The sequence below is a fragment of the Trachypithecus francoisi genome, unplaced genomic scaffold, assembly GCF_009764315.1.
Source record: "Trachypithecus francoisi isolate TF-2019V2 unplaced genomic scaffold, Tfra_2.0 Contig01440, whole genome shotgun sequence".
Lineage (NCBI taxonomy): Eukaryota > Metazoa > Chordata > Mammalia > Primates > Cercopithecidae > Trachypithecus > Trachypithecus francoisi.
The window spans coordinates 17,814,376-17,835,147 of NW_022681431.1; the positions used below are offsets into that span (position 1 = coordinate 17,814,376).

Below are 20,772 nucleotides of genomic sequence, written 5' to 3' on the forward strand. Positions count from 1 at the left end.
AAAAATACAAAAAACTAGCTGGGCGAGGTGGCGGGCGCCTGTAGTCCCAGCTACTCGGGAGGCTGAGGCAGGAGAATGGCGTAAGCCCGGGAGGCGCAGCTTGCAGTGAGCTGAGATCTGGCCACTGCACTCCAGCCTGGGCAACAGAGCCAGACTCCGTCTCAAAAAAAAAAAAAAAAAAAAAAAAAAGAAACTACATGGATAGAAAAAGGCCAAGGTGTCTCTACTAAAAAAAAAAAAAACTACAAAAAACTAGCCGGGCGAGGTGGCGGGCGTCTGTAGTCCCAGCTACTCGGGAGGCTGAGGCAGGAGAATGGCATAAACCCGGGAGGCGGAGCTTGCAGTGAGCTGAGATTCGGCCACTGCACTCCAGCCTAGGCGACAGAGCGAGACTCCGTCTCAAAAAAAAAAAAAAGAAAAAGGCCAAGGTTGGATTGTCCCCTTTGGAGAAGTTTAACTACTGGAGTGGATCGCTAAACCTGGGACACATATTAAAGCCACTGGCTGACTGTTGATCACAACAACTGTCTACAGATTAAGAAGGAGGCCAGCGCAGCTTAGTAGCTGCTATGATTCAGAAGGATGGGGCTGCACTATGAGGGTAGATTATTCAGAATAATGGGTTAACAGGCCAGACCAGCACTATGGGAGGCTGAGGTAGGAGGATCACTTGAGGCCAAAAGTTCAAGAGCAGCCTGGCCAACATGGCAAATCCCCATCTGTACTAAAAATACAAAAAAAAAAAAAAAAAAAAAAAAGCTGGAAATGGTGGCGCATGCCTATAATCTGAGCTATTTGGGAGTCTGAGGCATGAGAATCGCTTGAACCCAGGAGGCAGAGGTTGCAGTGAGCTGACATGGCACCACTGTACTCCAGTCTGGGTGACAGAGTGAGACTGTGTCTCAAAAAAAGAAAAAACTCGGCCGGGCGCGGTGGCTCAAGCCTGTAATCCCAGCACTTTGGGAGGCCGAGACGGGCGGATCATGAGGTCAGGAGATCGAGACCATCCTGGCTAACACGGTGAAACCCCGTCTCTACTAAAAACTACAAAAAACTAGCCGGGCGAGGTGGTGGCGCCTGTAGTCCCAGCTACTCGGGAGGCTGAGACAGGAGAATGGCGTGAACCCGGGAGGCGGAGCTTGCAGTGAGCTGAGATCTGGCCACAGCACTCCAGCCTGGGTGACAGAGCGAGACTCCGTCTCAAAAAAAAAAAAAAAAGAAAAAACTCAATAATATGCTGACAGATTACCTGAGTTCTCTCGTGACACTTCCTAGGTAATGATGTCATTTCAATCTATAAATAATAAAGGCTATAGTTTCTTGCTGCTCTTAGAAAGGCTAATGCTATAGCTTTCTGCTAAACATTTTCTTATTAAGCTTTGCCAGCATCCTGAGTTGGTTTTCATGGCTTAGCTTACCCTCCTCTTAGGGATTTCTTAATCACCAAACTCTCAGACACTATTTTCAAACAAATGAATGAGGCCCCCTGGGGACCTGAAAGAGCTGCCAAACCTCTCAGAGTGATTTGGCTGATGAAAGTGGGAGGCCAGAGGTCAGGAGGCATGTGCCTACTGGGCGCTGTTTCCATGGGTTACTGAGCTCTAGTACTTGGTCCACAGAATTTAGTTCACTTGTCCAGGGTTACTTCCTGCAAGACAGAGACAGCTGGCCCCATCCTTGCATTCGTAAGGATAGGCACAATTCGTCAAAATACTATTCTATACTTGGGAGGTAGACATGGGAGGATTGCTTGAATCCAGGAGTTCAAGGCTGCAGTGAGCTCTGATTGTGCCACTGCATGCCAGCCTAGATGACAGAGACCCTGTCTCAAAAAATATATATACACACACACATACAGTCAGTCTCTCTCTCTCTCTCTCTCTCTCTCTCTCTCTCTCTCTATATATATATATATATATATATGCATTCTGTAGAGAATGATTCATTCTCATATATATATATATTCTGCTTGGGCCAATAAACAGGCCAGAACAAGACAGAAAGCAGGGGTAACCTGAGGGTTACTTCTAGATCAAGCAAGAAAAGGAAAACATCAAACCCAGATCTGGAAGTGAGGTTAGAGCACCTTAATGAGAGGATATTCCAGAAGGGTAGTCACTGAATTTTTTTAAAAGAGAGGGTGGGGTGTTAATAACAGGTACTACCATTCATGTGGCAAAGGGAATTCAGGAGCAATGGGCGGCATCTTGGAAGAAACAGAATGGGTAATGAAGGATAGGGAAACTGTTGCCAAATGGGTGGGAGCAGCAGGGGCAGGAGTTGGGAAGTGAACAAGTTAAGACCTAACAAAAGAAACAGAACTGGAAGGAGACACCTCCTCTCTGTTCTCTGCCCATCTTGGATCCGGGCTGTGCTCTGGGCAGACAGATGGCTCCGGTCTACATCTTTGGCTCCAACTTCTTTCCTTAGATCAATTCCCACAAATCACTTTCTACTGTCCAGAGAAATGTTCTTTCTACTACTGTCCAGAGAAATGAATCATTCTCTACAGAATGCAAATAGAAAAAGAAGGAAGCAGACATTCTGGTTTAACCAGAGGAGTAGAATTACCCCTGGCCATCAGTGGGGAGATAGATTTGGAGGCCAGATTGCATTTCATTTTATTTATTTATTTATTTATTTATTTTTTTGAGACGGAGTCTCGCTCTGCCGCCCAGGCTGGAGTGCAGTGGCCGGATCTCAGCTCACTGCAAGCTCCGCCTCCCGGGTTCACGCCATTCTCCTGCCTCAGCCTCCTGAGTAGCTGGGACTACAGGCGCCCGCCACGTCGCCCGGCTAGTTTTTTGTATTTTTAGTAGAGACGGGGTTTCACCATGTTAGCCAAGATGGTCTCGATCTCCTGACCTCGTGATCCGCCCGCCTCGGCCTCCCAAAGTGCTGGGATTACAGGCTTGAGCCACCGCGCCCGGCCCAGATTGCATTTCAAAAGGCTTTGTTAACCAAGTTCTTCTTTAAATTTAACATTCCTTCATGAGCGTTTCCCTAATCATGAATAATAGTCACTTAAAAAAATTACGAGGCTGGACACGGTGGCTCATGGCTGTAATCTCAGCACTTTGGAAGGCCAAGGAGACTGGATTGCTTGAGCTCACGAATTTGAGACCAACCTAGGCAACATGGCAAAACCCTGTCTGTATAAAAAATACAAAAAATTAGCTGGACATGGTTGTGCGCTCCTGTAGTCCCAGCTACTTGGGAGGCTGAGGTGGGAGGATTGCTTGAGCCCAGGAGGCAGAGGTTGCGGTGAGCCGAGATCATGCCACTGCACTCCAGCCTGGGTGACAGAGCCAGACCCTGTTTCAAAAAAAAAAAAAAAAGTACTGAAGTGTAACATATATATGGACACACATCTAAAGTGTACCTCTCAAAGGATTTTCATCAATTGGACACACCCATAGACAGCTGCCCAGAAGTGACCCTATAAAAATCACTCTTTTTGGCCGGGCGCGGTGGCTCAAGCCTGTAATCCCAGCACTTTGGGAGGCCGAGACGGGCGGATCACGAGGTCAGGAGATCGAGACCATCCTGGCTAACACGGTGAAACCCCGTCTCTACTAAAAATACAAAAAACTAGCCGGGCGAGGTGGCGGGCGCCTGTAGTCCCAGCTACTCGGGAGGCTGAGGCAGGAGAATGGCGTGAACCCGGGAGGCGGAGCTTGCAGTGAGCCAAGATTGCGCCACTGCACTCCAGTCTGAGCGACAGAGCGAGACTCTGCCTCAAAATAAAAAAAAAAATCACTCTTTTTTTTCTCTTTTTGAGACAGAGTCTGAAACTATTTTTTGAGACAGAGTCTCTTTGATTATTCCCAACTCTGGGAAACCCCGTTTATCTACTTTGTCTCCTCTGGGCTACTGAGTATGGTGAGAGAAAGTATAGAACCCTTCTGGGTAAGGTCACTACAAGTTTTGGGTTTGTGTGTGTGTTTTTTAATACAGATGGCATCTCCCTATGTTGCCCAGGCAGGTCTCAAACTCGAGGGCTCAAGAGCTCCTCCTGCTTCAGCCTCCCAAAGTGCTGGGATTACAGACGTGAGCCACTGCGCCCCACCAAGGCCACTACAAATCCTTGCCATCTCTGTTCATCAAGACCCTCACCACTTGTCGTGTTATGTTCTGAGTGCTAAGATTGGGCGTGTTGTTTGCCATCAGTGACATTGACCTACAACTTTCTAAGTTATCTATAACTTCTAACTTAGTATTATCTTTGTGAAGTTTTAACAATTAAAAGTGTATTAGTCTGTTCTTGTAGTGCTATAAAGAACTACCTGAGGCTGGGAGTGGTGGCTCACACCTGTAATCCCAGCACTTCAGGAGGCCAAGGTGGATGGATCACTTGAGGTCAGGAGTTCAAGAGTAGCCTGGCCAACATGGTGAAACCCCGTCTCTACTAAAAATACAAAAATTAGCTGGGCATGGTGGCATGTGCCTATAGTCCCAGCTACTTGGGAGGCTGAGGCAGAAGAATCATTTGAACCTGGGAGGCAAAGGTTGCAATGAGCTGAGATCACACCACTGCACTCCAGCCTGGGTGACAGAGCAAGACCCTGTCTCCCACAAAAAAGGAAAAAAAGAAAAAAAAGAAAAAAAGAACTACCTGAGACTGGGTAATTAATAAAGAAAAGAAGTTTAATTGGCTCACAGTTTCACAGGCTGTACAGGAAGCATGGTTGGGGAGGCCTCAGGAAACTTAAAATCCTGGCAGAGGCCGGGCGCGGTGGCTCAAGCCTGTAATCCCAGCACTTTGGGAGGCCGAGACGGGCGGATCACAAGGTCAGGAGATCGAGACCATCCTGGCTAACACACTGAAACCCCATCCCTACTAAAAAATACAAAAAACTAGCCGGGCGAGGTGGCGGGCGCCTGTAGTCCCAGCTACTCGGAAGGCTGAGGCAGGAGAATGGCGTGAACCCAGGAGGCAGAGCTTGCAGTGAGCTGAGATCTGGCCACTGCACTCCAGCTTGGGCGACAGAGCGAGACTCCATCTCAAAAAAAAAAAAAAAAAAAAAAATCCTGGCAGAAGGTGAAGAGGCAGGAGGCACGTTTTACATGGCTGGAGCAGGAGGAAGAGAAAGAGCAGGAAGGTACTACACACTTTTATGAACAACCAGATCTTGTGAGAACTCACTCACTATTATGAGAACAGCAAGGGGGAAATCCACTCCCATGATTTAATCACCTCCCACCAGGCCCCTCTTCCAGCACTGGGGATCACAATTTGATGTGAGATTTGGGTGGGGACACAGACCCAAACCACATCAAAAAGCTTATTTGCAATTTTACATTTTGAAAAGGGTGAGAAGGATTGGTTTGGAATACTCAAGCTGAGATACCTGTACAATGTTTCATATGGTGGGATAGATGTCACCCTAGATAAGCAGATGGTTTTACACAGTACACAAATAAAGAGGCTTTTTCTTTTCTTTTTTTTTTTTTTTTGAACAAGAATGTGTCTCTTTTAGTGAGTACTGGAGTAAAATAGAATTACTACACCAAACCCAATTTTCATCACTGCCATTGCTTAGAAGCAGGGTAAGTTTTATAAGTAAGTTAAAGTTGATTGAAGAAAATGGTAATTACATAACAGTACAGGTGACCTGCAGATGTGGCAGTAATTTGTAAGTGCTAGTTAAATGATATTGCTACTGCATAATTTGGAAGTCCTGATACTTTTCTCTTGTGTATTTTAAATTCTAACAGGAAGAAACAGAGGGAGTTATTTAGGATATGCCAAGAAAAAAAAGAATCAAACCCACCCTCAAAGTCATATTAAAGTAGTGTTTACTTCCTGTTATTGATCTCTTTGTAAGACATGTTTATGAGTCAGCTTTGTATTTAACAATTATGCAAATAGTTATCATGTGGGTTTTTAGTTTATTAACATATCTCTGGGAAAAATATCAGCCATTTATTTTTAGGACAATTTTTTTTCAAATTTTCAAAAAAAATTTTTTTTTTTTGAGATAGAGTCTTGTTCTGTTGCCCAGGCTGGAGTGTGCAACCTCCACACCCCGGATTCAAGCAATTCTCCTGCCTCAGCCTCCCGAGTAGCTGGGACTATAGGCACCCGCCACCATGTCCGGCTAATTTTTGTATTTTTAGTAGAGATGGGGTTTCATCATATTGGCCAGGCTGGTCTTGAACTCCTGACTTTCTGATCTGCCCGCCTTGGCCTCCCAAAGTGCTGGGATTACAGGTGTGAGCCACCGCACCCGTCCCAAAAATGTTTTTTAGCATATGGGGCCTTCCTCTGTCATCCAGGCTGGGGTGCAGTGGCACAATCACACCTCACTGCAGCCTCGAACTCCTGGACTCAAGAGATCCTTCTCAGCCTCCAGAGGAGCTAGGTCTTTAGGTGCATACATCAAGCCCACCCAAATATACATATAAATATACACACACACACACACATATATATATTTTGAGACAAGGTCTTGCTCTGTTGCCCAACCTGGTCTCAAACTCTTGGCGTCAAGCAATCCTTCCACCTCAGCCTTGCAAAGTGCTGGGATTACAGGTATGAACCACTGCACCTGGCCCAAATTTTCAAATTTAGAAAAAAATTTTCAAACTTAATAATGAATATGAGTCTGTAGTCCACATAACAAACCAATGTGATAATGAGTTAGGTTTTGTTTTGGTTTTGTGTTGCTAAAGTTCCCATTCCAGGATCAGGTGGGCCAGCTGAACACTCAATTTTGGGGTGTCTATATGTAGAGCATTTGCCATCTCATTCACAGCACCTTGTGTTTTTATGTATCACTTTACTTAATCTTTGCTTCCCCATCTAGACTGTAAACCTTGTGGGAAGAAACCACGTATTTTTCCCTTTCATATCCTCAGTACCAGCAGAATAGCTTGCTAAAGTAGATACACAAATTCCTACTGCAAGTCACTGGGTATATTCATCTAAAACTTTAGAAAAATTTTTATTATGGAAAAGTTCAGACGTACACATTATTGATGCATCATCTGGCACTTTCTAAACTGTTTCATGGGTGTATAAGATGAAAGCCAGGGAAAGATGTCACTTACATTTGTGCTTTCTCTTCACCAATAGCAAAAGCAGAATACAGTACACCATGGGAAAGACACTGTTGTACGAATTACAGAGCAACCAGACAGAGGAGAGGCTCCTGACCTCCACAGCCAGCATGATGTAGGCAATGATCAACTGGGTGTGGGCCCAGGTGAGGGTTCTGTAGAACAGCCTCATGGGCCAGGATCTGATAAACTCATTGGCAAAGGAGTGAATCAGGTAGTCAGCTTCCACCATCACGGCCCAGCAAAGGAAACCAAACACCTGTCCTGGATGGAGTCCGTGCCACCAGGCAGAGAAGGCAAATGTCTGCAACAACGGCCACGCCCTGCTGTGCTGGAATACAAGCCGTCGGAGCCATCGAGCTGTGCTTTGGTTCCACTTTCTTGCAAACACAGATATCCTGTGGGTTCTTTCCAGGGTCCAGATGTCCGCATCGGGGACATATCCCTCCTCTCCAGGGCTCTGACCGAGCTCAGACCCAAAGCCCGCTGCGTGGAGGAGGGAGTCATCCAGGATCCAGTGGGAGTAGTAGGTGAGCTTAAAAAGCCCAGCTGTGGTCCACACAACATAGATGCACTCAAATTGCTGGCAATCGGTCAGTCCTGCTCCTGCATCCACCATCCTGCTCACTGCCACGTTTATGCATTCTAGTCCAAGAATCTGCAGACTCCTCCAGCTCAGAGCCCAGAAAGAGTGCCTGGGATACAAAGCACTGGACCCTTGAACACAAGCCTGAAATCGCTGGAAGGAGCACAGAGAGCCTCCTAGGAGAGCAGGGAAAAAGAGCAAGTAGCTGAAATAGGGCAGTGCCTTACACACAACCTCAGACAAAGAGCTCCTGCTCCTGATGCCTCCAGATGCTGCCTCCACTTTCCCCTCACAAATGTCCAGAGAGAGGGACGTGACCCTCTGGGTCAAGAGCATGAGAGAAGAAAGAGTGATGCAGAACCTGCAAGACAATTTTTTTAAAACATAAAAACACTCTGTATTTATTCTCTTTCTATTATTCCAGTCTGTCATACATGATCTCACAGGAAATACATAGGTCTGTATAGCTAAGATTAATCTCATGACCTGCAGGACCCCACAAAAAATAAATCTTAAAATAAATCAATCTTATTTATTTTTTATAGAGATGGGGTCTTACTATGTTGCCCAGGCTGACCTCAAACTCCTGGGCATAAGCAATCTGTCAGTCTCGGCCTCCCAAAGTGCTGGGATTACACTTTGGGAGTGTAAACTGGGATTACAGGTATGAGCCACTACCCCCAGCAATATTTACAGATCTTATATATGCAGTGGAGCTTAAGTCTAGACTAATATACCCCAAACTTTTAAGAGTAGTTACCTCTAGGGAATGAGATTAGCATAAGAAGATCTTTCACTTTTTGCTTTGTTTGAATTTTTTGTAATGATCATGTGTTTTTTATAAATAAGTATATGTATATCTGTAGGAATATGTATGTATATTGCATATATATTTTGTTTGTTTTAAAGAAAAAAAGATGCACACATTTACACTCATGTTCAACTTGAGAAGCTTCCCAGGGATCTCAGAGATCCATTCCATCTTCTATCCTGAAATCTGCCATCCTGAATAGGAGAATTTGCCTGGGAAATTTTACTTTAACAGCTGAAGACTCTTGAATTAATTCAGAACCACACACTACTCCAATTTGAAAGCTGTGGGAATAAAAATGGAATCATGGCTGGGTGCAGTGGGTCATGCCTGTAATCCCATCACTTTGGGAGGCTGACATGGGTGGAACACTTGAGCCCAGGAGCTCAAGGCTGCAGTGAGTTGTGATTGCACCACTGCACTCCAGCCTAGGCATCCAAGTGAGACCCTGTCTCGAAAAAAAGAAAAAGCAAACGAAAAAGAAAAAAAAAACGAAATCACTTGTGTTAAAAAGCAAAACAAAACAAAACAATTCTGACAAACAGAGCCAGGGAAAGGTATGAAGAGAGGGTTCTCAATGCTTGTATGTCAGATAACAAAAGCTACCACAAAAGGCTGCAAAAACCACAACCTTGCACAAAAACCATTGCAACCCTACCCAAAAAAATACTTTTGTGAGGTCACCTGCACAGCCACTGCCTGCCCAACCACAGACTGGCATCACTCTTGTCATTGATCCTGTATTCAAGGATAATGATTTCAACACAATTATATAATCCTCCTTATTTTTCTCTTAAAACACTTTCTCTTACTGGCTGGGTGTGGTGGCTCACACCTGTAATCCCAGCACTTTGGGAGGCCGAGGCAGATGGATCACAAGGTCAAGAGATCGAGACCATCCTGGCCAATACGGTGAAACCCCATCTCTACTAAAAATACAAAAATTAGCTGGGCGTGGTGGTGCGTGCCTGTAGTCCCAGCTACTCGGGAGGCTGAGGCAGGAGAATCACTGGAACCTGGGAGGCAGAGGTTGCAGTGAGCTGAGATTATGTCACTGCATGCCAGCCTGGTGACAGAGCGAGACTCCATCTCAAAAAAACCAACCAACCAAACAAACAAACAAAAACTTTGTCTTCCTTTACCTACCTGAATACACATACTATGGCACACATATTCCCACTGTAATGCCCAATCCCTAAATACATATCATTTTCTTTTTTTATTTTTTATTTTTGGAGACGGAGTCTCACTCTGCGGCCCAAGCTGGAGTGCAGTGGCGCAATCTTAGCCCACTGCAACCTTTGCTGCCTCCTGGGTTCAAGCGACCCTCCTGCCTCAGCCTCCTGAGTAGCTGGAATTACAGGTGCACGCCACCACGCCCAGCTAATTTTTGTATTTTTAGTAGAGACAGGGTTTCGCCATGTCTGCCAGGCTGATCTTGAACTCCTGATCTCAGGTGATCCACCTGCCTTGGCCTCCCAAAGTGCTAAGATTACAGGTGTGAGCCACTGCTCCCAGCCATAAGCATTGTTTTCTTTTCTTTTCTTTTCTTTTTTCTTGCTTTGTTTTTCCTGAGACATGGTCTCACTCTATCACCCAGGATGGAGTGCAGTGGCACCATCTTGGCTCACTGCAACCACTGCCTCCCAGACTCAGGTGATCCTCCCCTCTCCTGAGAAGCTGGGACTACAGACATGTGCTACCACACCTAGTTAATTTCTGTGGGTTTTTTTTTTTTTGTAGAGACAGGATTTCGCTATGTTGGCCAGGCTGTTCTCAAACTTCTAGGCTCAAGTGATCCACCTGCCTCAGTCTCCCAAAGGGCTGGGATTATAGGTGTGAGCCACCATGCCCAGCCCCATCATTTTCTTTTAGGGAGCCTCTTTCTGTTTGTTGTTTAGGGTGACATCAGGCAGGATCAAGTAAATGGGGAAATTAAACATTAGTCAGAGATGCAAATAAGAGAATGATGAGGAACATTGTGGGAAATGTTGATTATAATATTTCCAAGAAAGGCCTACAACAATTAGGATCCGAGACTTGGGAGAAATTTGCCATAGAGGAAACAAAAACTCGGTAGTGAAGAAAAGATAGGAAGGTGAAGATTTTAAATACAAACCGGGTCCTGGCTGTAAGACTTTGTCTAATGTGGGATTTGTACTAAGGAATGGATCACAGTGTGTGCTGAGCCATTAGCAATTTGAAATATGGTCTTAACCAATCACCTGAGCTCTTACTGCTTCACCATCAAAGATTCTGCTGGCAAGATCATTGAGGAGAACAGCGAATGAAAATTAGGCTGGGTACAGTGGCTCACGCCTGTAATCCCAGCACTTTGGGAGGCTGAGGTGAGGTGGGTTAATCAGTTGATCCCAAGAGTTTGAGACCAGCCTGGGCAACATGGCAAAACCCCATTTCTACAAAAAAATATGAAAAATTAGCCCTATGTGGTGGCGCATGCCTGTGGTCCCAGCTACTGAGGAGGCTGAGGTGGGAGGATTGCTTGAGCCTGGGAGGTCGAGGCTGCAGTGAGCCATGAGCATGCCACTGCACTCCAGCCTGGGCAACAGAGCAAGACCCTGTCTCAAAAAAAAAAAAAGGAAAGAAAATTACAATGACACACTCTACAGTCAGAAACGCTGTCCTGTAGAGAGAAAACAACAGTCTTCCAGCTGCTGCTGTTTCCATCCGTCTGTCTGAAGATTTAAGAAAAACTGACCTGCTTACTTGACTGATTCTCACTGGAAGCAAGGTAGCCTCCAAATGCCACCAAACTCTGCTCACTCACTCTCTTTTATGGACTGAATGTGCCCCCAAAATTCCTATGCTAATGGCCTGACCCCAGTACCTCAGAATGCGGCTGTATGTGGAGTTAGGGTCTTTGAAGATGTGATTAAGGTTAAATGAGGTCATTAGGATGGCACTAATCTAATATGCACAGAGTCCTTATGAGAACAATTAGGACACCGATGCATGCACAGACAGAAGAGTGACCATCACACGGACACAGGGGGACACTGCCACCTGCAAGCCACGAGAATGGCCTCAGAAGAACCCAGCCCTGCTGACGCCATCATCAGTGACTTTCAGCCTCCAGAACTGTGAGGAAATGAATTTCTGTTGTTTGAGTCACCCAGTCTGTGGCACCGTGTGATGGCAGCAGCCCTGCTCGACTAGCAGAGTCCCCCATTCCAGGTCTGCTCCAGCCTCCCTCACATCCAGCCAGCTCCTGTTCAACTTGCCCTCCCAGCCTCATCAGGCCCCAGTTCCCTACTGAAATCCTGATTCACTCCATCCCATTTGGTACTTCCTACACCCCACCCACCTGCCATCTTGCCTTTTCCTTAGAGCAGCCAACCTGAAGCTTTTGGTGAAAATAGTCTTTTTTTTTTTTTTTCTTTTTGAGACAGTGTCTCCCTCTGTCACCCAGGCTGGAGTGCAGTGATGCAATCTCCTGTCTCAGCCTCCCGAGTAGCTGGGATTCCAGGCATCCGCCACTATGCCCAGCTAATTTTTGTATTTTTAGCAGATATGGGGTTTCGCCATGTTGGCCAGGCTGGTCTTGAACTCCTGGCCTCAAGTGATCTGCCCACCTCGGCCTCCCAAAATGTTGGGATTACAGGAGTGAGCCACTGTGCCTGGCTGAAAATAGTCTTCATAGGAAAAAAAAAAAAAAAATTCTGGGTATAGTCAGGATGGCAAAGCAAGTGAACCAACCACAGGCTAGAATCAGATAGGTGACCACCTGGAGCATCACAGCCTCTGCACCGAGTGACCCTGAAGCCAACTGTGATCACCAGAGAGAGCCAGGAACATGAGATCTCCAGATCACAAAGCAATGTTTCCCCTCATCTCACGGATCTTGCTGATTCATGACAACACTTCTCTAGACTGTAATTAGCTCTTGGTTTCTGTTTTCTAGATGGGGTGCCTACTCTTCTTCAGCAAGATGGGAACAGCTGAGTCTGAAGGACGAGAAACACTGACACAGCAGCTGCCTCTCCCAGCAGCCACCGTGGGAAGATTGACACCTGCAAGCGGAGTGTCCACTCAGCCCGTGCTGAGGCTGGCAGACAGTGCTGAGTCACTTCTGGGCAGGCCTGCTCTGTGGGCTCTAGGATTCCTGCTTTGCCCTCCCTCTCAGGCACAATGACAACTACTGCTCAGTGCCAAACACTGCACCAGGTAGGCAAACGTGGCAGCGATGATTAGCCACAGAATCACATTTATATTCATTCTAATGAAACTGCCATTGCAAAATTATAACTGAGACAGTGAAAGATGTCTGACCTAACCAACTCCATCTTGCTTCTAACCTCCAAGCTGTCCTTGTTCATTCCTGGGGCTCATTTTGTGGGGAACTTAGTTTATAGCTTATAGTTTAAAACAAAGACGATCACAGCCTTTTCCCAGAACAAACCCCCTTCTTGCCTGGAAACTAGACTGCCTTTGCAGGACTAACAATTAGCCAAAAGATGAGAAATTATGGTTTAGGAGTCATGCAGCTGGAGATGACAAGGTTCTGACCCTCCCCAAATTGCTCCTGGGGATAACATTACTATTCTAAGGCCTGAGATCAGTGCTTGAGATATTTTGCAGACCCTGCCCTTGATGGGTCAGCTGGCACCACCCAGATTGATAAACTGGCTCATCTGGTCTTGTGGCCCCCACCCAGGACCTGACTCAGTACAAGAAGACAGCTCCGATTCCCTATGATTTCATCTCCAACCCAACCAATCAGCACTCTCAACTCACTGGCCTCCCACTACCCACCAAATTATCCTTAAATACTCTGATCCCCAAATGCTCGGGGAAGCTGATTATGATGACCCTGAATGCTTGGAGTAATAATAAAACTCCTGTCTCCCGCATAGCCAGTTCTCTGGGAATTACTCTTTCTCTGTTGCAATTCCCCTGTCTGACTAGGCAGTGAAGAAGGTGAACCCATTGGGTGGTTAATTAACATTCACGACAATCTTGCAACACACTATTGTTAGCTCCATGTCTTTTTCCAGAAAAAGATATGAGTCTGAAAGAGGTAAAATGACTTGCTCAAGGTCACACTGGTCAAATGTGGAAGAATCAGGATTCCAACCCCAACACCCAGGTTCTCTCTGCTACCGCCATGGTACAAGCAAACCACGGGAGGGCTGAGCATGACCAATGGACAGGCTGCTTACCTCACGGAAGGAGGCTCATGCAGATAATACTCAGTGTAGTGCAGACCCAGGTGACACAAGGTCTGCCAGCTCATCTGAAAGCAGAAGGTCCACCTGTGGACTTGCTGCGGGGCCAGGGAATAGAGGAGAGCCACGGCGCAGACAGCAGGGGTGAAGATGAGCACGGCATAGGGACCCATGGCAGCCACAGCCAGGGCACCTCCTCCAGCCAGGAGAAAGAGGTACCTGAAAGAGAAGGGACACCCTGGGGAGAATGACTCAGAACTACACAGCAAAGGAATCACTGCAGATGTCACTCCAGGGAACCCTATCTGAGTAGGCCCCACATAACACCTAAAGTAGCCGTGCTGTTAGCACCCTGGGGCCTTCCTTTTGTTCTTCAGAAGAAAACAATCACAGGAGAAAGAGCCAGCGTAAATTTGTAAATTTCCGCCTTGGAGACAAATCTTCTTAATCTTCTTTTTTTTTTTTTTTTTGAGACAGGGTCTCTTTCTGTCACCCAGGGTGAGTACAGAGTTGCAAGCATGGCCTTGACCTCCTGGGCTCCAGTGATCCTCCCACCTGGGATGGACTAAAGGTATGCAACACCATGCCTGTTAACTTTTTATTTTTTTAGAGGTGGGGTCTTGGTGTGTTGCCCAGTCTCAAACTCCTGGCCTCAAGCGATCCTCCTGCCTTGGCCTCCCAAAGTGCTAGGATTACAGGCATGAGCCACATCCCTGGCCTGGCGACAAATCTCAATTCCTGCCTTAGTGGCCCTGGAACCTCTCTCTTTGATGCCCACCATTCAAGCGATTCCCACCCAAGGTATTCCACCACCTGCCCCTGACAGTCCTGGAAGTCTGGCTAGCAAGGACATCTTTGAAATCTCCTGGTACGTTGTCTGACTGAAACGTGCTGTGAACCTAGTGTAAAGGATCTCGAAGAACGTCCAAGACATCCTCTCAAGACGAGCGCCTTCCTTTTCACCAGGTTGCGCTACCCGGAAGCATTCCAGAGGCTGACAGAGAAAGGAGACTCAATACTTCCCTTTGAAAAGTGAAAACTCAGAAAAATCTTTATATCCACCCTTCATCCTCACTACTGCACCTTAAGATCTTATGAGTTAGGATTTTGTTTTATTAAAGTTTATACAGTTTAGGCCAGGCACAGTGGCTCACACTTGTAATCTCAGCACTTTGGGAGTCCAAGGAGGGAAGATCACTAGAGGCCAGAGTTTGAGAGCAGCCTGGGCAATATAGCAAGATCTCATCTCTACAAAAAAATTTTTTTAATAGCCATGCATGGTGGCACACCTGTAGTCCTAGCTACTCAGGATTCTGAGCGGGGAGGATCACTTGAGCCCAGGAGTTAGAGGCTACACTTGAGCCATGATCGCACCATTGCACTCCGGTTTGGGTAACAGTGCAAGATCTTGTCTCTAAAAAAACCCAAAAGGTTGTTACAGTTTATTATATCCTGTCATGAAAAATCGGCACAATCACCGCAGATGAAGTCATTGCAGAATCTTTTTTTCTTTTTTTTAGACGGAGTCTCACTCTCTTGCCTGGGCTGGAGTGCAGTGGTGCAACCTTGGCTCACTGCAACCTCTATCTCCTGGGTTCAAGCGATCCTCCTGCCTCAGCCTCTGGAGTAGCTGGGATTACAGGCACCTGCCACTATGCCTGGCTAATTTTTGCATTTTTAGTAGAGACGGGGTTTCGCCATGTTGGCCAGGCTGCTCTTTAACTCTTGGCCTCAGTCTTAGACACTGTCTCAAACTCCTGGTACAGTGTTAGACACTGTACCTAAGGTGATCTGCCCACCTTGGCCTCCCAAAGTCCTGGGGTTATAGGCGTGAGTCACCGTGCCCGGCCATTGCAGAATCTGGACTCCTTTTTGACAGCACCAACACTGGCTTTTGGGGCCCCCTGACTTTCTTCATTCTGTCCTTGCATTCCTTTTGCTGTTTTCTTGGTGTCTTTTTCTCTCATCTGGGCTATGTCTTACAAGATTATGCTTGGGTTCACTTTTTTTTTGCATAATCCAGGGAATCATAAATCATGCCAATTATCTTGCTACAACAAAATGCGGTCAGAATCTAAATACAAAGATGATCTCCATCTTATATATCATGTCCAGGAGATCTTGTACATTTTGGCTAGTTTTTCCCAAATTTCTTTCTCAGTACTGTTGCCTTCCCAGAGTGAAGGATGACCACGACCGTATGTTTCCACCGAAGTTGTCAGTTGATTATGAACTCCTTTGTCTGGATAGCTGCTGTGTCTTTCATCACAGTGGCCAATTTTCAGGTGGCCAGGGAGGAAAAGAGCAGTGTTTGTCTTGTTTTTAAGACAGGGTCCCTGTTGCCCAGGCTGGAGTGCAGTGGCACGATCATGACTCACTGCAGCCTTGACCTCCCCAGCTCAAGAAATCCTCCCACCTCAGCCTCCCTAGTAGCTGGGACTATCGGCACACACCACCATACCTGGCTAATTTTTAAAATATTTTTTGTAGAGATGGAGATTTGCCATGTTGCCCAGGCTGGTCTCGAACTCCCAGACTCATGCAATCCTCCTGCCTTGGCTTCCCAAAGTCTTGGGATTACAGGCGTGAGCCAGGGTGCCTGGCCAGTGTTTTTTTAATGTTGCAAAATACCCACATTGATGAAATGGTTTGTGAATCATGCCTCTCTCAGAAGCCAAGGAGATGTGGATCTGCAGAGGCCTGGGAAGGTTCACATTATGCACACTTGGTTCTTCCTTCTGCATTATATGGAGGCTTGTTTTTTAATTGGTGCCAAATTAATAAAGTTGAATGAAGGGGTCAGAAAAAGTGTGGAATAGCTGGGCGTGGTGGCTCATGCTTGTAATCCCAGCACTTTGGGAGGCTGAGGCGGGCAGATCACTTGAAGTCAGGAGTTCAAGGCCAGCCTGGCTAACATGGTGAAACCCTGTTTCTACTAAAAATACCAAAAAAAAATTAGTAGGGCGCGGTGGCGGGCCCCTGTAATCCCAGCTACTCGAGAGGCTGAGGCAGGAGAATCGCTTGAACTTGGGAGGCAGAGGTTGCAGTGAGCTGAGATCACACTGCTGCACTCCAGCCTGAGTAATAGAGAGAGACTCCGTTTCAAAAAAAAAAAAAAAAAAGAGAAAAAGAGAAAAAAAAAAGAAAAGAAAAGAAGAAAAGAAAAAAGGACTGACTGGTCAGGGAAAGCGAGTCAAAGAAGCTTAGAATTTCTCTACCAACTCAGAACCAGGAAACACCATTGCAAGGCAAATGTGTGTCACGGCTCCGGGCACAGTGCCAGGCACAGGTTAGCAAGAACCACTTTTTTTCTTGGGGGAGAACGTTAAGTGTCTCAGTGTGAAAGCATCTATTACTCAAAAGTCTGGGCCATTTCTGTGCTTCTCTTTGAGCCTGCACTTGGGGTGACTTCCCCACTTAACGCCCCAGTTAACACTGTGGTCCTTCACTTCCCTACTATGGGAAAACAATAGAGGGAACATTTATCCTTTACAGCAACCCTCCCACCCAGAGGCAACTCCCTAGAAGTTTTATAAATATTAAATTGTCTGTACATGGACAATGTAGAATGTGTGACTTAGCGATTGCTTGTTTCATTCTAGGCATTGTGCTAATAATCCTTTATGAGAAATATACTTATTTAATATTTAAAATAGCCCCATGAGATAGGCATTATGTTTTCTGTTTTATAGATAAGAAGAGGGCATTTGGGTGAAGTATGTTCGTATACACAAGGACACTTAGTTAGGTGAGGGAGTTAGGACTCAACAGGCTGAATCCAGAGTGAGAAGTCTTTTTTATTTTATTTTTATTTTTTTGACAGGCTGAATCCAAAGTGAGAAGTCTTTTCTATTTTATTTTTATTTTTATTTTATTATTGTTTTATTTTTATTTGATTTATTTCCAGTCTCGCCCTGCTGCCCAGGCTGGAGTGCAGTGGCATGATCACGACTTACTACAGCCTCAACCTCCTGGGCTCAAGGGATCCTCCTGCCTCAGGCTCCTAAGTAGCTGGGACTACAGGCATGTACCATCACACTTGGCTAATTTTTTGTACTTTTCATAGAGACAGGGGTTTTGTCATGTTGCCCAGGCAGGTCTCAAATGCCTGGGCTCAAGCTATCCACTTGCCTCAGCCTCCCAATTACTAGGATTACAGGTGTGAGCCACTGCATCCGGCCAGAAACTGAGCAATCTTCACCCTAAGGTAACTCCATGAGGATTAATCCTAATTTTTGCACTCACGTTTCTTTATTGTTTTGAGATTCTTTCTTAAAAGGAAACTTCTTTACAGCTGTTCCCCAACTCCAATCTCCATAAGTGAAGTTAAGGGCCATCAGACAGTCGTGAACAGGTGATCATACTATTGTTTAATCAAATTCCACAATCCTAACTGATCTAGATACAGCTATATTTTATTTAAGAAACCCAATATAATCAACCCAAATGTCCATCAGTGACAGACTGGATTAAGAAAATGTGGCACATATACACCATGGAATACTATGCAGCCATAAAAAAGGATGAGTTTGTGTCCTTTGTAGGGACATGGATGCAGCTGGAAACCATCATTCTCAGCAAATTATCGCGAGAACAGAAAACCAAACACCACATGTTCTCACTCATAGTTGGGAACTGAACAATGAGATCACTTGGACTCGGGAAGGGGAACATCACACACCGGGGACTATTATGGGGAAGGGGAGGGGGGGAGGGATTGCATTGGGTGTTATACCTGATGTAAATGACGAATTGATGGGTGCTGATGAGTTGATGGGTGCAGCACACCAACATGGCACAAGTATACATATGTAACAAACCTGCACGTTGTGCACATGTACCTTAGAACTTAAAGTATAATAATAATAAAAAAAGAAAGAAACCCAATATATAAAAATCCTAATTCCCAAAATAAGTGAATTATTAGGAAGTGGCCCTTTGACAACAGATTTTCACTTTACGAAAGGACATTCCACAAAACCTTGTTAAAAATAGGGACTGTCAGGGAAAAAGGGTTGAAAAACTTACTGTTGGGTACTGTGCTCACTACCTGGGTGATGGGATCAATCGTACACCAAACTTCAGCATCATACAATATACCCATGTAACAAACCTACCCATATACCCCCGAATCTAAAATAAAAGTTGGGATTATTTTTTAAAATGTATTTCAAATTAGCTGGGCATGGTCGTGCGCACCTGTAGTCCCAGCTACTGGGAAGGCTGAGGCAAGAGAATCCCTTGAGCCCAGGAGGTGGAGGTTGCAATGAGCCAAGATCATGCCATTGCACTCCAGCTTGGGTGACAGAGAGAGACTTTGTCTCCAAAAATACATATAAGTAAATAAAATTAAAGATGTATTTGCGACTTTTCAATTTAACAGAAAATCATGTAGCCACGTTAACAATACACTTGCCATTTCTGTTCTACATTCAGTTAAGTTCTTGCCTTTTGTCTATGTTAAAAAAATAAAATCTTACATGAACAATCTAAAAAGATAGGTACTATCTCTAATGTGTTGAGGTTATTTGATATTAAAAAAATTATTAAAATCAAGTCATCACATCTCTAGTGACAATAATTTTTGAACTTCAAATGATCATATAGCTAATCTAACAAGATTCATTTTGACTTATTTCATTTCTCTGAGAATTCATATAAAGGCACTTTAAAAATCACATTTAGTTATGATAAAACTTATACTGATGTAACTTTGTGTAAAATGTAATTTGATCGAAAACGATAAAATTCCATAAAATTAGGTCTATTCAAGAATATCTGAGATCTATGGTTGACAGAGATATATCCATTTGGAGAATTCCTGTACTATTGCAACAACTGTCTCTCCTGAGAGTTTATTTTCATCCACTTGCCATTTAACGTGAACCCAGCAAACCTTACGTCAGTGCAGACAGGGTGTGAATTTCCAATTTAGTTTTACTCTATTACACATACTCATTATCAAGCAATCAATAATCAGTGACAGTGAGAGTAAGTTAAAAACAATTGTAATTAATGTATTGTAATCTTTACATCTGCAGTCTACTCTGCTTTTTGCCCTACTATAGTATTTCTGGCTTTTTCTTTCTTTCTTTTTTTTTTTTGTAGAGGCTTGCTTCATTGCCCAGGCTGGAGTGCAATGGCGCAATCTCGGCTCACTGCAACCTCCACCTCCTGGGCTTAAGCGAGTCTCCTGCCTCAGCCTCCTGAGGAGCTGGAACTATAGGCGTGAACCACCATGCCTGGCTAATTTTTTTTTGTATTTGTAGTAGAGACAAGGTTTCGCTATGTTGGCCAGGCAGGTCTCGAACTCCTGGCCTCAAGTAATCTGCCCGCCTCAGCCTCCCAAAGTGCAGGGATTACAGGCGTGAGCCGCTGCGCCCGGTCACTATCATATTTCTGGATATAAGAGTAAAAATAGCCATCCAGCCTACCTGGCACGAGTGGAGAATGAATCCATGATGCAGAGATAATTGAACAGAAATGCAAAGGGAAATGCAGCCGCCTGGTAAAATGATACAGGATGGAGAAAGAACAGCCGAAGCCACTCCATTAGGAACCAGAACAAAAAAGCCTGTCTTTTCCAGTGTCCTTAACTGATGCCTTCCTCCAAGAGTAATCTCAACCAGGCTCTCTGGTCTTTTTATCTGGTTTAGTGGGGCTAGGGTGAGCAAAAGGCAAACAAAAGCTCTGGAGATAAGCAGAATAAAAACTGGCTTTCTGATTGAGGAACTGCACTATGGAAACCAAAACACATTTTGGTGTAACATTAATCATGATATGCACTGAAAACACTGCTTTTGGGAGTTGTGGTTTGTTTCATTGACATAGCATACTATTTGCCTTTCCAGTTGTCATGCTGTCATATTTTCTTCACGAAGTTAATGAAAAATCTCATTTCCCAACTATGGACAGACAACTCTGTGGACTGAAAAGGGGAAACAAGAATGTGACCAGGAGGAAGTGAAGCAGGTTATTTTCTTTTTCTTTTTTTGAGATAGGGTGTGGCTCTGTCACCCAGGCTGGAGTGCAGTAGTGCAACGTCAGCTTACTGCAACCTCCACCTCCCCAACTCAAGTGACCCTCCCACCTCAGCCTCCTGAGAAGCTGGGGCTACAGGCATGTGC

At 45.2% G+C, this 20,772-nt stretch overlaps 2 protein-coding genes across 2 annotated transcripts in view; one reads left to right on the forward strand and one right to left on the reverse strand.

The window, feature by feature from the left end:
- The window catches only part of LEPROTL1 (leptin receptor overlapping transcript like 1), a 47,630-nt gene extending 34,176 nt beyond the window's left edge, over positions 1–13,454 (forward strand). The window contains exon 4 of the mRNA XM_033229963.1: positions 12,382–13,454. Coding sequence (XP_033085854.1) covers positions 12,382–12,612 — 231 coding nt within the window. The 3' untranslated portion in view covers positions 12,613–13,454. The remainder of the gene's footprint in view (positions 1–12,381) is intronic.
- Positions 6,774–20,297, reverse strand: MBOAT4 (membrane bound O-acyltransferase domain containing 4). The gene is made up of 3 exons (XM_033229950.1): positions 20,080–20,297; positions 13,640–13,864; positions 6,774–8,009 (listed from the first exon to the last, which is right to left on the reverse strand). Exons 1-3 carry the CDS (start codon positions 20,196–20,198, stop codon positions 7,046–7,048), a joined length of 1,308 nt encoding a protein of 435 aa, XP_033085841.1. The 5' UTR covers positions 20,199–20,297; the 3' UTR covers positions 6,774–7,045.
- Between the last annotated feature and the right edge of the window lie 475 nt (positions 20,298–20,772).

What these genes read in the sequence shown, in the direction of transcription:
- MBOAT4 (XM_033229950.1), bottom strand. Translation starts at nt 20,198, where the DNA reads ATGGAGTGGCTTCGGCTGTTCTTTCTCCATCCTGTATCATTTTACCAG. An exon ending in TCATTCTCCACTCGTGCCAG is followed by an intron (nt 13,865 to 20,079) that starts GTAGGCTGGATG and finishes CTTCTCTTTCAG; the next exon opens with GTACCTCTTTCTCCTGGCTG. An exon ending in CATGAGCCTCCTTCCGTGAG is followed by an intron (nt 8,010 to 13,639) that starts GTAAGCAGCCTG and finishes ATTGTCTTGCAG; the next exon opens with GTTCTGCATCACTCTTTCTT.